Here is an 18,419-nt window from a genome sequence, read left to right on the forward strand (position 1 = left end):
ATGTACATGTATGTCCATACAAACAAGTTCATGTACAGCATTTTGAGCACTGCTCAAGTTCCATCACATTGATAAAGGAAAATGAGGCCATACTGTGATAAAGAAAAACAACTTGACAAACAAACAAACATATTACTGAAGTGTTCTTGATAACAGTGTCAAGAGTGCACTGTCCGAGGAGAACTCGGTGAACTATAACTAAAAAAAAATATGCTTCACATCCAGTGAAAATAAATCATATTTCATCTACAGCCAAACTTGTCTTCCCACCTATGAAGACTAGCAATGACTACACATTTTGAATTCCTGACTATCCTATCAACAAGTCTGACCTCAACTCAAAGTAGATATAATCCTCTTTGGTGCAAAACATATTTTGTACAATTGCAGACTGGGGAAAAAACAAATCATCACATTGATTTTCAGTGGAATACATCATGTCCCCCTTGCAGCCTTTTATTTTCCACTTGTTTTTTTTTTGTTTGTTTGTTTTTTACATTCTTCTAGCCATGCAAAAGGTATTCCCACATTTTGATCTTTGTGTCAAAGGTATTTGCATGGTTTCATTGCTTGAGATTTAATCATATCAGTGAGCACTCCTGGTATTCCATAGTGGCAACTACAGTACTAATATACACAGCTGCCATTCACACCAAGCAGCACATGCAGTTAAGGTGTGTCACAAAGTGTTTTCCCCATAAGCAGACAAGAACAAATCTTGTTTAAATGTGCCCTGCATGTGGGAGTCTCATGTCTTAACCAACAAAGAATCACAATGATTCAGTTCATGTGAATGAATTGCCCCCTTTTTTGTGATTGATAATCCTCCGGGTAAAAAGTTGTACACATTGCATCAAATAAATAGCAGGCAACCCGTGGTCCACTGCAAGGACTGATCGGCTCAAATGCTCCTGTGTGTCTGCGTAAAAAAAAATGCCACAAGTATCACGGCATAGAGAGAAGCCATCGACACGCCACATTTTATTTCCCCTTATGTTTTTCTGAGCAGTGGCTAACGACTGACATAATGGGTCAGAAAATAAAATTGAGCTCTAAATTTTTCCCTGCAAGAGAAGGGGATCTGGGTTCAGGTAAACTGTAGCAAAGTTAACATCACCCATCAGACACACGGCCTTCTGTCTTGACACAGCACGAGCATTTACTCCCAAACAAATACAGACAAGATTGAAATTTCAATCATTGATGCTACAAAATGTCATTAAATGATCTTTGATACCTTATGACTCCTAAGAGAATTTCCATGAATGAAAGATTGCCTACATCAGCAAATTTTACATATCTAATCATACTTTTGGTATCAGTGTTATCAAAATTCATTTCAATCAACATGTTGAAACACATGTACAGGCCAAAATGGATTTTCTCGCATCAAATAACAATGATGTACGGCATGTAGTTGTGACAGAAATCCCATATTGTGTTTGTAATATCCCTAACCAGTATCTTTAAAGGACAAGTTCACCTTCATAGACATGTGGGTTGAGTGAATGCAGCAATATTAGTAGAACACATCAGTGAAAGTTTGGGGCAGATCGGACAATCCGTTCAAAAGTTACAAATATTTTAAGTATCTGCATAGTCACTGCTGGATGAGAAGACTACTACAGTGTATGATGTCATATGCGTACAACAACATAAAGAAAATAAAAAGAGAATTTCACAAAACTTTACTTTTTCAAAAGAGTGCACATTTCTTCGACTTGTTACTGACATATGTTAAGGGTAATATTATTCCCCCTGCCTTCTGAAAGAGAGAAGTCAAGTGTTCTTTTGTTGTGCGAGAAAAGTGAAAATATGTTGAATTTTCTTTAATCTTTCTTTGTGTGGTTGTACTCATGTGACATCATAAGCTAAAGTAGTCTTCTCATCCAGCCTTGAGTAAGCAGAAACTTTAAAAATTCATAACTTTTTAACGGATTGTCCGATTGTCCTCAAACTCTTACTGATGTGTTCCACTAATACTGCTGCATTCACTAAACTCAAATGTCTATGAAGGTGAACTTGTCCTTTAAGGGCATTTTAACCTGCAACAACCATGACTACCAAAAAAAAGAAAAAAAAAATCCCTTTGCCCACTAGCATTAGCTAAATCCTCAGCATAAAGGGATTGCGAGCTGACGTAGAAGTGGGTACATTGCTACTTGCATTCTTCCAGATGGAAACTTTCCTGCTTGACAGATGGACCAATAAAGTTTAGAGCCACAACGATTCCAGTGATTCCTACTTTGTGGGACGTGATGAGGGGAAAACAGTTTAAGGAGAGAAAGACAGGCAGCAGAGGATGGGGCTAGGGAGATGGAGATTCACAGTGCATGCCTTTTGTCGAAATTCTTGGGATCATGACTCTTCCCTGCAGCGCCCCCCATCAGTACACGTGTCCCTCTGCGAAGGGCTTGTTGATGCACGGGTTGCTCTGGCTGAGGTCGGGAACGAAGAGGTCACAATTTTCGCTGGCACTTGACCGGCTGTGGGGTTGTGGGGGGCGGGCCATCACACAGTTCTCCTCCTTGGCCGGTGGCATCTGAGAAAGCACAGAAAGGAGTCCAAATTCTTAATTCTACTTCCGTTAGTGACATAAAATGAAGGATGAAATGAGTTTCTTACATGCAATTTCAGACATAACTCTAAGAAAGTATGACATCCTGACAATTTTTTCCTTGCCACCAAGATATCCACAAATATGAATCAGCATAATTTGGGTAAATTTGATGTAATGTGACAGTTCACTCATGCTAGTGTGTCTAAGGGAAAGAGAGAGAGAAAATTATATAAGTCAATATGTTAATAAATGGATCTGAAACTCAACAATAGCATCTAATATTTCCATTTGCTCATTTGTTATGATAATATGGTGCCATTTTAAAAGAGATTGAGTACAATACTGCTGCAATCCCATCAGTGCAGTCAAAAGCTCAGTTTCCTCAAAGTACACATCACAACAATAGACACATGAACTAGTTTCTTTCCAGAGTGTAATTTCCTTTGATTTTTCTCATGCTACCACTTTACAATGGCTATCACAGAATGTCCTGAGTGCACTTCTGGGAAATTCAAATTAGAGGTGCTGTAAATCTCTTGAGATGTCCTCATTTAAAGGGGAAAAAAATCCCAATACAAGAGGCATAATGCATAATGGGAAATGAGTATCACCAAGCATTCACACTATTCATTTCCGCCTTTCTGTTTATTTTTTTTCCCATTATGTAGCTAGACCATTTATCAACCCATTCCTGATTACAAGCAATTCTTTTGCTTGTTAGGGTGACATGATTTATCACAACATCTCACTGCCACAGAATTGAAACTTCCTTGAGTTGTACATAATTCATTGACTAGCACGTTGTGAGGACTGCGGCCTGATTACTTGGCCTGTTTGCAGGACAGACCACAGATGAGTTGGGCATGGTCAAAGCAAGGTCTGCAGAATTTACTCTCTTTCTTTATAGATTTTTAGATGGCAGTATTCCTCATTGAATATTCATGAGGAGCCCTAATAAGGCGAATATCTTCCCGGTCATGTCTGGTGTTCTTGAATGACGAAAGAGGATAAGAAGGAGGAGAGAAAAGTGGCAATATCCTGCCTTTCAGATACTCAGTCAATGTCTCAAACTGGTGCATTGTCAGGTGGCACAAGATATTAGCACATATGCCAGTGTTGGAACTAGAGTATATACTTGTTACTATATCAGTTATAATCACAGTTTCACAAGAGGCTGCATATGTGTCTGTATGCATGTATGAATGTATATCTATCTCTCATATCTACCTATCTATCTACATAGTTGTATATGCATACATATATCATCAATTATTATTGATTATACTAAAAAAGACCAATCTAAGCAAACGGTTGAAGAATGAACAGGATAATTTCATTTGGTCAGTACCAAATGAGACAGTGCAATGGATAATAACATCATACATACTTAACAATGATTACGGAGAAATTTTAAAGCTTTTAGTGTCATGTTTCATAAGCCTTGGTTGTACTTTTATTATGCATTCATAATTCCATGACACATGGAAGACATTGGGAAGGGGGGGGGGGGTTCTTCGAGCACAACATGACACTGTTTGGAATGCAATCACTATAATTAAGGTCACTAAACCTCTGTGAGATAGGCAGTGGACTTGGAATTCATAAACAGTCAACCTCACTTTAATATGGGGTTCCTAGCAACCTCTCTGCACAAGCCAGCAACTAGCCCATGGTGGTAAGGCCAATGCCATATCAAATATGCAGGAGTACAACTTTGCATGCAAGTGGTTGTACTTTTTCATGATTCCCTAGAATCGTCAGTTATAAAACTGATGGTAGATAGAACAAATTGATACATATTCAGCGGTCATTCTATCACCAAAACATACCACCCTGTGTTTCTAAGATAACATTGATGTGAGGCTGTTTTGAAGATTGATAAGGGGAAATGATTTTTCTCTTGACTTATACACAATGACTGAATAGGGCAAGTTGAGATGATTTTATCAGCCACACAAAAAAGAAGTCATCTATAATTGCTTAAATTCTGATTACAGTATGTTTGATCCCCCAGTACACTTTCAAATGATCAATAATTGTCCAACTTCTTTTCTCCATGCCTACCAAACTAATGGTAGGAAAGTCTGCCACCAGATAAACACAGTTTAAAGAAGATTGACTTGGAAGCTTAGATGCAGCCACATAGGGACATGACCAGGAATTCAAACACAGCAGAACAAGCTAAGTTCAAATTCTATCCACGGTAATTTGGTTGATAGGAACCACAGAGTTTAGAATTTCCAAAAATTCTTGGGCCTTCATATTCAAACATGGTGGTTGTGGAGATATCACTTTTTTTTCCAATTTTCACAATTCCCATCTGTAAGCCAATTAAACCTACATTTAAGTTTTCTGCACTTACTATAAGTAACTGTATCAGAGTGACAAGTTGGATATACCACAAGCAAGTGGAGACCAGGTGTGAACAGCATCACAAACACAAATGATACACAGGAAGGAAGACAGAAGGCAAAAAAAAAAAAAAAAAAAAATGACTGAGGCGTTCTTTTAACCTACCTGTCTGAGCAGGGATCGCTGGTCGTGTTGGGAGGGGGGTAGAGAGACCCTGAGGGGCGTGTGGATACCATCAGGGAAGGCCATGATAAAGAGCGCCTCCGGGTCACAGACGAACTTGTAGACGTAGCGCTCCCCAGCAACCTTTTGCATGATGCCCTTCTCGTAGTAGTAGCGCAGCGAGCGGGACAGCTTGTCGTAGTTCATGGCAGGGCGGTTCTTCTGGATTCCCCAGCGTCTTGCAACCTAGAGCATTTCACAAACAATCCGATGATTATCACAGAATTCCTCCATGGGAAACCTAGCTCGGGCATACCAACATCATTGTATCACAATCAGGAGGGAGATTACATAGAATTTTCATGGAGAATAAATTCTCAGATGTGTGTGCATGAAATGCATCTCAGTATGCAATAATGATTCCAAAACCAAGGAGACTTGATTTATATTGATGTTAGGGTGTGAAACGACAAGTTAATTCTTCATGGAGCCTCTGCAGAATTAGTGAGACTCAGCTGATCTGCTATTCAAGCCTAGGCTAGCATAATTAAAGGGATGATATAGTTTGGGTTGAGATGGGGCTTCAGGTTTAAAACTTTTTTGTGAGATAATGAGACACCTCTTACAAAATATTTGATAAAAATTGGTTCTGAAATGGCTGAAATATCCAAAACAAAGCACTCCAAATGTAAGGTGTGACCCATCTTTTATAAGGATCGCTTTGTTTTATTTTGTTTTGTGGATATCTCAGCCATTTCAAAAACAATTTTCATCAAATAAATTTAGAATCCCTCTTAAAATTGTATGTTATTTAATATTTCACAAGTGGTTCTACTTGCCTCGCAAAAAGCAAAAAGCTGAATCCTCATCTCAACCATATCTATACCAACCCTTCAAACTAAAGCAGGGAACATTCATTACGAGTGCTTGATGAAAACAAATTTAACTTTTCAAGAATTAAATATATGAACATGTTCATCTCCAAAGAAATTCAATCACATTAAAATCTAACATCACATATCTAATTGCCAGAAGGCATTTTTGCTATATCATGTTTCCTAGTTACTTTCTGTTTCATGTATTCAAAAGGTTTAATAATATTTTATGTCATGCGATTCAATATCCTGTCATAACTTCCTCCTTCCAGTGATTTAGTCCTAGAAAATGAACATCTTTCATTTTACTTTTTACACCATTGTTTAGGGTTCCCTATGTGGATCCCATTTCAAAAATCCATTTTAACTGAACTGGCCAACTACCCTGTGAATGGGAAAGGAAAAAAAGAAGATATTATAGATACCTCTTCTGGCTCAATGAGCTTGAATTCAAGGCCCCGCCCAGTCCAGGCGATGAAGTGGGCATTGGACGGGTCCTCCAGAAGTGTGACAAGGAACTGCCATAGCTGCAGGGAGCCACGCCTGTGGTAGAGTGGACCTTCTCGCACAACCTCATGACGTCCCTCGCCTGCTGAAGAGGGAGATTTCAAAAAAAAAAATAAAAGATTGAAATACAAATGCATTGACAGAGAGGGGAAAGAAGGGAAAGTAATACCATGTGTGGAAGTGTGAGGCTATCATCCCTTTAAAGTTCATGAGGAAATTCCTTGTGATGTTGACCTTTGCTAAGTGTGGCAAGCAGAAAAGTTCTTTTTTTTCACAAAGACATTTTATTCATTTAAACATTCAGGTACAAAATAAATGTCACATATAATAATAAAGACAAATAATACAAAATTGACAGGTAGCTACAAAACGTCTAAATAATGTAAATATGAATCCAATTAATATCAGATACAAAACCTTTAGTTTTTTTTCAGACATGTATTTGTCTACTTTCTTTGCTTGCTTAAAAAATTAACAAAATTGGCTAAAAATTTTATGATTTCTTTTTACTTCTTATAGAAAATATAAAGTATTTTGCATACATGTTGTAACACATTGGGATTACTGTAGAACGAAGTATAAAAGCACTTCTAGTATTAAATTTGAATTTGAGCAGCAAAGTCCATGCTCTCATATGAGTTTTAGACAATTGATCACGCATATAATTATGAAGATGAACCTCCAGAGTAGGGTAACAGAAAATGATAAGAAACACACATGCCTGCTTTCACACATCTGCTACCCATGAGAGAACACATTACACACAAACATAAGGGCAGTTCATTGATTTTGGAGATGGATGGTCAATGGCATTCCAGGTACTGAAAGATTAATCAAGCATACCTTGTACAGCATCAAGAACCTAATAACCTATCATCACTACACAACATGGTAATCATGATGCCTTGTTGGAGTTGCTCACATTGTTTGATAATCAGCAGGCATTCACACAGCTACATGTTTTTGTCTGATCCTATTTGTGCATTGTTTTTACTTGTTTTTTCCCAATTTTCATTTTACTAACCCTATCCAACTTGACTTGATTTCTAAGATGATATTTTACACTTAACTGCCCTGGCACTGCCATTTCACAATGCCATTTCACAATGCCATTGAAATTACATGTAGCAAAGCTTGGTAATGGCCCTGACAGATAATGACTCGCATTCACTGACTATTTTAAATAAATCTCCGTCATATCTACCATCAGTCCACTCTGGTGTGTTCATATCTCTTCAACAGCTCTGTTCTTTTTTTTTTTTTTTTTTTATGTTGCTGTCAGATATAATGCATGCACAAGAGCATGGTGATGTTGTATGAAGAGAACAGCCATGGCAATAGCAGAAGCCTCATCCCCCAAGTAATATTCATAATGCATGATAATACTTACAGTATCACTGTGAGGACATGTTCTTAACCAACTATTAGTTTCATTATTAAAATGTGTGCATTATTCATTGGCATCCCTACTCACTATGCACTTCAGGTCCTTTTTCAGGGACACTGGCATCGTCATAAAATGGTCTGGAATGGTCCCCCTGAACTACTGGAATACAAAGAGAAGAAACAAAAAAGAAAGATACACCTGTGAACTATATTTTCATCAACACAAAAAATATTAAAGCTCGAGAATACTTGGGACTGGTCTCAAACGGGTTGAGCAATGAACATAATTTATCTGTTCTCATTCACTCTTTCACATAGACAAGGAGATGATTTACTATTTTGATTAATTACATCTGATCCACTCTAGTTTAAAGTCTTCATGTTTCAAACACCCAATGTGACATACAAGACAGATCTGCGATTCATACGTGGGTAATTGAAGCTGAACAAGTCCACTACTGTGATCTCCTCCACAAAATAGCTGACCATTCACCTGCAAGCACAAACGACACTCATAAACCAACATCGAAGCAGCATGTCCAGCACTGCTGACTGTTCACTTAATACATAAAGTCCAGAGAGACGTTGCATTCAATCAAAATTGAAGAAAAAAAATCCTTAAAAAAAGATTCATATGCCAACTCAGGAAGGCCATTTACTTGGCAAGACACAAACAGATGAATGACATCCAGAATGGGAAAAGACCAGTTGTGACAAGAGCCATACAGGTAACACTGTCACAGTTGATCCATGGCCCAGAAATTTCATCCTGTTGACCTTTTCAGACAATTACTGTTTTCAGATGCAATCCACATAACAATTTACATGACCAGTCTTTGTCTTGGAAGGAGGAGGGCAAGGAGAAGGAGGAGGAGGAGGGGGGGGGGGGGAGGGGGGGGGGGGGAGGGGGAGAGGAAGGAGGGGGGGTTGAAAGAGACAGAAATAGACAGTAGAGGGAAAGAAGAAACAAATATTAATAAAATAAGACTAGTAATATAATATAATCAGGACATTGGAGAGAGGAAGGAGAAGGGGAGTGAGAAAGAGCAAAGAGGGGTGTTAGCTTATAACATGAATATACATTGCAGCTTAGGTGCCAAGGATGAAAGAGAGAGAGAAAAAAGAGGACAGACAGAATATGCTACGAAGGAGAAAAAGAAAGTACAATGTACAATGGAGAATAATCCCTTGAGGGAGACTACACTGATGAAAAAAAAAGGAAAAAAAAAAGATGGAGGATAGGACATGAGAGAATTGTTCTGAATTAGACACTTTTCCCTTGCAACATTGGCAAGTGTTGACTAGAAAACTATAAAAGGGAAACCCTACTGCATGTTCTTGAGAAGGAAGAGTAAATTCAAACATACCACCCATTATACATTATATCGAGAAAGCTACAAAATCTGAATATTTAACAAGTCTTCACCTAACAGTGATATCGTTGACAGTTGCATCTATGCAAATCAGGTGGTTATGATGTCATTGCCTCACAGCCTGCTGCCCCTTGGTTTGCAGTATAAACACCTCTTCTTAACAAGGTCATCTTTGCTTAATCACTACAACTGTAGAACAATGTGATGAGTAGAATACACTAGTTAGGTTCACATGCTGTTCCTAAACTTTAAGTTAAGGTCAAAAACTTTACTCTCGATGATTAGCTCGTAGTTTAGCACCGTGTGGACGCACTCGAAAATTGGCAATCTTAAAGTTTAGTTGATGATTAGAACCACAAGACATCTTAAGGTTTACGCTCTCTCCACGAGCCACGGGGGGTCCCCACTCGTAGTTTTCGCTCCGTGTGGACACAATAATCAACAAGCTTGTGAGTTAGTGTGAACCTCGAGTCTCATTCGCCGGGCTATTTTGTCTGGGCACAAGGTCATCTGCCAAAGACTCTGCACTTCCGATGTAATCATCGAGTGGGGCTCTCTCCTAAGTTGAAAATTAAAGTTTAGGTGCGCGTGTGAACCCGCGTCATGAATTCATGAGTGGAGCTAATCATCGACAGTTACGTTTTCGACCAAAACTTCAAGTTTGGCAACTGCGTGTGAACAAAACTACTATAATCTACTCTTCTTGAAGTCTTATCCCTGAGGCGAAATTTAATTAGGAGTTGTGTGCAAGCAAAAGGGGATGACAACATCATCCTCTCCTTCAATTTGAATAATTGACTGTGATTGCTACCTCATATCTGGGAAAACAAACTATTCCATTACTTCCTTGTTTGAGATACATTTTTTTTTTTTTTATTTGGGGGGGGGGGGGGACTTTGAAAGTTCTGCTTGAGAGGCAGAACAAATGGGGGGGGGGAGAGAGATAGATACAGAAGTTTGAAGGTTTGAAGAGAAGAAGAGGACCATCTTTGTTATGTTCCTTCAGAGCGTTCATGAAATAAACAGAATATGAAAAGGAGAGATTTCAAACAGATCTATTCAGGCAGAGAGGCAGAATGAGAGATAGTGGCTGACAGATCTACAGAAAAGCCTGCATAATAGTAGATATACAGTCATATCTAACTCTGTCTACTCTTGATCTCTGAAAATGTCATCCTGCAGGGGATGAAAGGAAATAACCCTGCCAGCAACTTCTGGCAACATTTACGTCAAGGGCATCCAACGAAAAGCATGAATAAGATTGCCTGATACAATAATCCTTGTCATTCACTGGTCTCCTTTCATCCGCCATAATGCTGATCATGAAATTCAAATGAAGCATCGTGATGTTGACATTTTGCAGAATGTGAAACAATCCCTTTCCATACATTTGTGTGGTGATTTGGAAATCTTTCTCCAGAAACGTAGAAAAGCGATAAAATGTCTTTTTTTTTTTTTGCATGGCATTAAGGAAAACTGTAGCAGAGAATGACACAAAATAAACTGTTTGCTGAATTCAGATATACATACTTTTTTCCTTACAAGGCAGCTAAATTCTTGCTGAAAATATTGCACATGACAATGTTTAGAATTGTTTACACACACAAAAAATATATATATATACTAATGGTACAAAACAATTACGCAAGTGCTGTGAGAGTTGTATAATACAAATTATTCATTCTAACGCTATAAATACAGGTCAATTTATGCTGGTGGCATACACTTTGATCTTTTATAAAGAACTTACAAGTTTCACACTACTTTCACTTCGGTAACATGGAGGTAGTAGAAGTGAGTTGTGAAAGTGATATACCATTGAAAATAGAAGTACAGGTCTCGAATTAACCGACGGCCACAGACGGCCATGGCCGTCGGTGCCCCTCTCGTTGGCCGCAATGCCTTTTGTTTTTTTATCAAAGTTACGGCCAAAAAAAATGTGCCCTTTTTCTTGGGGCCGAGGTGCCCTTTTAGAACGAAAGTTATTATTTATGACGTATAATATGCCCTTTCTCAAAGTCTACACTTTAATAAGCTTGAACAACTTTCCTGATCTCAAATATCATACCTTCAGTTCACTCGCGTCCCAATATATCTGATTCAAACTCAAAGTATCTTTCCGAGATACGAGACGATGTGTACGTACATGTACGCCCGACCGGCTTTTACCATCCCGACTGCCTCCGCAGCGCAGCGGCCATAGAGTTACTAGCTTGGCAGCACATATTCAGATAGAGTACTAAAGAGTGAACACCAAGTTCACCAAGAAAAAAGAAAAATCCCACGATGCCAAGGTGCCAGACTGGGGAATGGGGAGGGGTGGAGAGAGAGAGACCAATCAACAGAAGAAACCGCACACGCGCGCGCAAATTCCTTTGCCTTGTGGTTTTGCCAGCCAGCTGTCGGAATGTGCTTTGAAGTTACATGGCAGCCTGGCCTGGCTGGCCTGAAAGGGTGTCGAGTTTCAATCAATACCTACTGTTGTTTTATTCATGTTTTAAAAAATGTCGTTTCAACTGATAGAAACGCAGAAATCGGGAATGTGTTACAGCTGTAGGGAAGAGGTTTTTGTTGTGTGTTGCACTTTGTGTGTGTGTGTGTGTGTGTGTGTGTGTGTGTTTGTTTGTTTTTCTCGGTTTTTTTCTTCTTTCTTTTTTTCATAAACACCCAACATGCCCTTTCCAATGTGGCCTTGGTGCCCCTCTGACTGACCTAAGTGCCCTGGCCGCTTGGAAAAAGTGCCCTTTTCTAAATGGCCTTGCCCCTCCAAAATCCTATTTCGAGGCCTGGAAGTAGTAGTAGTAGAAGTAGTGGTAGTAGAAGTAGTAGTAGTAGTAGTAGTAGAAGTAGTGGTAGTAGAAGTAGTAGTAGTAGTAGTAGTAGAAGTAGTGGTAGTAGAAGTAGTAGTAGTAGTAGTAGTAGTAGTAGTAGTAGTAGTAGTAGTAGCAGTAGTAGTAGTAGTAGTAGTAGTAGTAGTAGTAGTTGTAGTACAGTACTCTCCGCATAATCGGGTAGGCTCGGGCAGAGCGTTTCTTACCCGATTAAGCGGAGTACCCGATTAACAGAAGAACGTGCAAGCGTCTCATTCACACACAATGTATATTTATATGCATTGTGCACTCCAGCAAAAACCTACACTGTATGCTTAACACGCGTGCTTGCATTGCACATTATGCATACCTTACACTTGCTCAGTCACGAGCAATAATTTACACTCTTTTTATGGGCAAATATGTCTTCAGAAAACTGTGTCGTTTGACTATAATAGACTCCTTTTTATATTCGTGACGCTGAAAATGTTGATAGGTTTAAGTCATTGTTGAAAACTTATCTGTTTACACAACCTTAATTTTGCTGTTGTTGTTGTTGCTGTCGTTATCATAATATGTACATAATGCTGTATTTTGTTTTTACGTTATATATATTATTTTTTCCCCGATTTGATGCGCTTAGAAACATCAGTATTAAGCGCTATATAAATGTTATTCATTATCATTATCATTATCCTCGCTAACACTCAGGGGTTTCCCGAAATGAACACGTCTCTTTGCGTGCACTAGTAACGTAGAACGTCGGGTTACTTTTCGAGAATTGACTGGGGAAAGCAAAATTATGGAGCTGGTGCATGGCCTGATTTTCGTTGCAAACTTCTCGTATTATGAATGTTGTCGCAGAGCAAGGGAGGAGCACAAGTGTGTTCAACTCCTGTCTGTCTATGCAATTGTGAGTGCCAGCTACATGTGTAATGAATGCGATTAGCCATGGAAAATTTGACATGCACGATTTCTTAAAGTGTTATATGCAATAAAATGTGGGTAGAAATTCGATTAGAAGAAAATTATTTACCCGTTTATGCGGAGAGGCAACCCGATTATCAGGTAATTTTAATGTGCAGTGGAACTGACTCTGACATTTCTACCCAATTTAACGGAGTACCCGTTTAAGCGATACCCGATTACGTGGAGAGTACTGTAGTAGTAGCAGCAGCAGCAGCAGCAGCAGCAGCAGTTAAAGGGACATTCCAGACGATTTTCATAATTTCACATCATGTAGTACATAAGTCGAAAACTCCATGTATAGATCTGTGGAATGTATTGTGGTTCTTGAGCAGAGAAATCAGTACTTTAAAAAACCTTAAACGAATTACACTGAACAAGGATGATGACATAGGAGGTTCACATATTTCAGAAACGTAGCAGCGTAATGCCATTACAATACCACTTGCTTGCAAGTTCACCTGTGAATAATCTATGCATGCCTTCTTCTTTTGTTCTGCTTCCTTGAGCCCCAACTCAGCATTCTTGTGGTGACTCTGCCATGTCATCATCCTTGTTCATTACAATTTGTTCTAAATTTTGAAAATCTTCTTATTCTTCATCCCAATTATCACAAATTCTGAAACTCTGTTCTCAGTGTAACTAGTCTATAGTTGTTCAAATGTAAAAATCTGAAAATCATCCGGAGGTCTCCTTTAAGTAATCATAGAAATAGTACAGTGCACTCCCGTTATGTCGAACACAGTTATAACGAAATTCTGGTTACAACAAAGTAAAAATTCAGGTCGCAAGATTATCCACTCTATGTATCTTTATTGTTTATTTGTTCGGTTATGACAAAATTTCGATATAACGAAAGAAATCGGACAGTCCCAAGGACTTTGTTATAATGAGAGTCCACTGTAGTACATTTGTGATGATGAATGTAGTAGTAGCAGTAGCGGCAAAAGAATTAAAGAGGAATGATAACATTTTCTGCATCATAGAATGATAATCATGACAATAAGACTGATCATGGCATAAAAAAATGATTAGCAAACTTATTGTCACATTTGCCATGGTGGCACCTGAACAACAGCCAATCAGCTATGAGTATTCTCATACAATGATGCGTATGTAAATTCTTTAATCTGGTCTCTGCAGCTACTGAAAGTTGCAATAACTGCCATAAGGCTTATGAAATGTGTCTCTTGTAATTCCAGGAGCATATAAAAAGAAGACGTAATGACAATACCTAAAAATCAAAGTGTTTTTTCAAAGAGTGTCATCTGAAAAGGGTGGTGGGAAGAAGTGGACAAGAGGCAACTGCACAAAGACACAATCAGGCACAATCTAGAAGTAAAAAATACCACAATTTGTTATCACAATATCCATTCATACTCATCAAAATATCCAGACTCACACAAACCACAAAGCGTTGACATTTTCCTAGCTAACGTCATCCTGAATTTCTTGACCTCAAAACGAAGTGTTTGATCACGCTATTGCACATTACCCATGACTAGTTTGGTAGAATATGATTAAAATCCCTGGACTGATGGTGACATTTCAGATAGTTCAAGAAGGCCTTCCTATTTGACCTTCACATTATACTTTGCCTCACATCTTCAGAGGAGCTCACTGTCTATACAAGTCCACTTAAATAACTTCACATACAAACATCCATCAATCATATATTGACTTATAATATGCAATAAAAATGATAGCATGTGGATGGATGCAGAAGCATAATTCCTCTTGTTATAAAAGCATTAAGAAAAAAGCATCTTACCTGCCTCAATGGAAAAGTTGCATACAAGCACAAAGACACACTTGAAAAAGAAAAGTGTTGATTTTTGTTTTTGTTTTGTTTTGTTTTTGTTTTTCTTACCTTCTTCTTTACAAGGATGTGTAAACATCTCCGGCCTTGGAAAGCTACTGTTGCAGGACCTGGGAACCTCTGCAAAAGAAGTGACAAGTAAAATAATTTCCTTTTATGAAATATTTCAGGGAATTCCACTAAATTTCACTTTTCATGAAAATTGCACATTCCATCAACTTGATACTGACATAATGTTAAGGGTAGCAATTATTACCCCTGCTTTATGAAAGTGGTTAGTCACATGCTCTTTCATTATGCTAGAAAAGTTAATTTTTGTGGAATTTTCTTTACATTTTCTTTGCATTGTTGTCCACACATACGTCATAACCTCTAGCAGTCTCCTCATCCAGCAATTCCAACACCAAATCTTAAAAATTCATAACTTTTGCATCGATTGTCCGATTTTCCTCAAACTTCCACTGATGTGCTCTACTAATGTTGCTGCTTTCACTCAATCCATATTGCTCTTTCGGTTTGGGTTCCCTTTAACTGCATGCCTACACAGATTTTTTTTTTTTTTGTAGATATTCCATGTAAATCTAATCTATGCCTCTTCCACCCCCCCCCCCCCCACCCCCACCCCACCACCAGCCTGTATGTATCTGGCCACCTCTTAAACTGCTGAAACAAATCAATTTCACCAAAGACATACTGTTAAAATGCATCACAATGATGGAACATTTGTCTCCAATACCTCTGAAAGTTCATTGCCTTGAATGCACGCTTGGCAGGATAAGAAAGAAATGGAACATATGCATTGATATTCTCCTCTCCTTATCAGTATTGTCAAGGGAGAGTATAGGATGAAAAATATCCTCATCTTACTGTGACAAGTCAAAATTTGGTTTCCTGACAGCTAAATCCTGTTCCTTCTTAGCAGTTGGAGAGGGTCAATAAATCTCATAAATCAAGATCACTGTTTTTCTAGGTTTTTTTCCCCCTTTTCTTTTTGGTGATACATGGAAACATAACACATCGGCTCATTCATCATACAGCCTTGGATGTCCAAGGAGCTGTGCTGGCACATTAAAATTGCAGTATAAAACCCGAGGTCAAGACGGCAGGCTAAAGTACCCAGAAACATTGACTCATTTGTATTCAAAGAGGTACAGGTGTGCACCTGCACAATTACAATGTATGTGTGTGTGCATATGTGTATGCATTCTTGTGCATTTGTCTGTGTGTGAGTGTGTGTGTATGTGCGTGTGTGTGCATATATGCTTCGTTTCAATATGGTAGCTTAATGAAATCTTATTGGAGGGGATGCATTCACGTAAATGTATGCAGTTTACTTTGGCCTGATATCACTTCATGAAGATTTAAATTGAAGAGTGGGGAAGGGAGAGGCACATGTATAAAGGAAAGACTGATTAGATAGATAGATCTATAGATAGATAGATTGATGGACAGAGAGAGACAGAGAGAGAGAAAAAAAGTGAGAGAGTTGTCTTACAAGACGGTTACCAAACCCAGCAAGTCAGGGGCAAAAATATGAACATGTACTATTGCGTACTTTGTCATTTGTATATGCATGAAAGCATGCAATCTGAAGATCAGAAAATAGTCTTACTACTTCTAATACTGCTCCCACTACAAGTACAACAGTACTATTATCCTTATCACACTATTAGGAACAGCTTTAAACATCCAAATTATTATAAAGTGACATCACAGAACAGTGTGATGATACAAAATGTACACACAAACATGTCAAAGATTTTAAGATTCTTTACCACAAGTTTCACAGTGCAGATGTCAAAATCTGATAGTCTCGCATATTATGTGATGTACAGTGCACAATTTTTTACCTTTGCAGCATATGAACAAAATTTTGCATAGTTGTCAAAAATATATTTTCTGTTAAACCACACTGTTTTATTCAACTATTATTCATTATGCCCTGATGATGCTTAATTCTGTGACCATTCCTTTTGAAATGAAGTTAAGTAATTTTGTGGTGTATTTTGAAGTGATCTCAGAAATCTTCCTTTCTTGTTTTCTCAGTTCAAAGTATTGCTTCATTAGATTAGGAACAGCAGGGTATTACTATTTCAAAGCAAATACATAGCAATGTTGGAATATTGTTTACCAGCTGCTCTGAAGAAAAAAAAAATGACAAATTACAGATTAAAAAAAAGGCACAGAAACTGATTATATGTTATCATCAATATATGGATATCCACACCGTGCATCATAATGGAAAGAAGTGTTTTATTTCAAAGACTTTTGGCCCTGATGAAATCAATATTTTTTTCAAGCATTCTTTTTTTTTCTCTCTGAACAGCAGTTTTGTGTGTGTCCTCTTTCTTCTATTCCTTGAATTTTGTCTTTTCTTGAAGCTAACATATCATTGTTCTCTGGCTCCATCAAGTGAATCTGTTTCCTCATGTTACCAAACAATCTGTCTACCAAGGAAACCTATTGAAATTGCTGGGATGTGAAATGAATTTTACCTACTAAAACCTTCAAATTCACACACACACACACACACACTCACACACAAAACACACATCAAAATGTATGTTCAATTTAGGAATTGATTTGCATGTAATACCTTTACACTATTGTTTTTGTTTCTATCAAATCATAGGTGGTTGCTTCATGATGATATATAAATTTATACATAACTTAGCACCTCCTTACATTCAGGTAGACTAAGTCTATGTGTGCCAAGATTTTGCACTGATTGTTGAAGTTTAGTCCAATTGTATCTTCTAAATTTGAATGGTATAAGCTGATAATTCAATCAGAACAGCTTTTTCCATCAATTTATTTGAAAGATTGTTTAAACAAAGTTGTAATAAGTAAAACACAGCCAAAGACTGACTAGTTCATATTGGGTGATATCCATATGATACATGCACATAATTGTGATTTAATGAATATTTCTCATTTTTTTTCTATTGCCATTTTGTTGAACTCATGTTCTGCTAAACTAATATTCGTTTGCATTACTTTAAAATATATTTCTAAAATCACAATGGAATTTTATTTGATTTTTTTTTCTGAATATGTTTACAAATATATTTAGGGCCCCATGGAAGATCTCTGCTTATTGGTAAATGGGCTACCTTGCAAAAGATTACAAATAAATAAATAAATTTTGTAAATAGATAGGAGTCCATGTGATAATTTGTGTGATCTTGCATGTTTCTACAAAGTTTTACATTGCACTAATTATGAAAATAAAGAAACTTACAAATCTTGTACAATAATCTTGTGGAAATCACCGGAAAATAATATCAGCACCATTTATTTTTCTGTAAGCTCGAAACACAAAAATGCAATATACGAGAGAGCCAGTCATACCTGCTTCATAGCCAAAGTCAGCTGGTTCCTGCTTCACAATGGCTTGGGGGAATCGAGCGTGGTCGAAGCGCTCCCCCATGTGGCCCCCTACATCCCTCTTGAAAGGGATGAAGAGGGGCTCTGAGTTTTGCCGCTGGAATGGGTGGGCCTCCCCTCCTGCCCCCAAGGGATGGGGCAGGTTGCCGAAGCAAGGTTCTGAAGTCTGCCTGTGGAACCTGCTGTTTTGAGAAGAAAGATGAAGATGTTCTTTGTCACACT

At 38.0% G+C, this 18,419-nt stretch overlaps 1 protein-coding gene across 5 annotated transcripts in view; it reads right to left on the minus strand.

Moving 5' to 3' along the window:
* Window positions 1-1,978: 1,978 nt before the first annotated feature.
* Window positions 1,979-18,419, minus strand: part of LOC139716028 (ETS translocation variant 1-like) — a 91,025-nt gene continuing 74,584 nt past the window's right edge. For 2 of the 5 annotated variants that reach the window (XM_071627688.1, XM_071627616.1), the window contains exons 8-13: window positions 18,162-18,379; window positions 14,862-14,930; window positions 7,931-8,002; window positions 6,375-6,541; window positions 5,078-5,320; window positions 1,979-2,542 (exon numbers count right to left, since the gene is read on the minus strand). In XM_071627688.1, the coding sequence (XP_071483789.1) occupies window positions 2,387-2,542; window positions 5,078-5,320; window positions 6,375-6,541; window positions 7,931-8,002; window positions 14,862-14,930; window positions 18,162-18,379 (925 nt within the window). In that variant the 3' untranslated portion in view covers window positions 1,979-2,386. The remainder of the gene's footprint in view (window positions 2,543-5,077; window positions 5,321-6,374; window positions 6,542-7,930; window positions 8,003-14,861; window positions 14,931-18,161; window positions 18,380-18,419) is intronic. The other 3 variants (XM_071627883.1, XM_071627825.1, XM_071627759.1) reach the window with 3 other exon arrangements.

The sequence above is a fragment of the Diadema antillarum genome, unplaced genomic scaffold (assembly GCF_040938485.1).
Source record: "Diadema antillarum isolate AM-2024a unplaced genomic scaffold, OU_Dant_1.0 scf00000001, whole genome shotgun sequence".
Taxonomy (NCBI): domain Eukaryota; kingdom Metazoa; phylum Echinodermata; class Echinoidea; order Diadematoida; family Diadematidae; genus Diadema; species Diadema antillarum.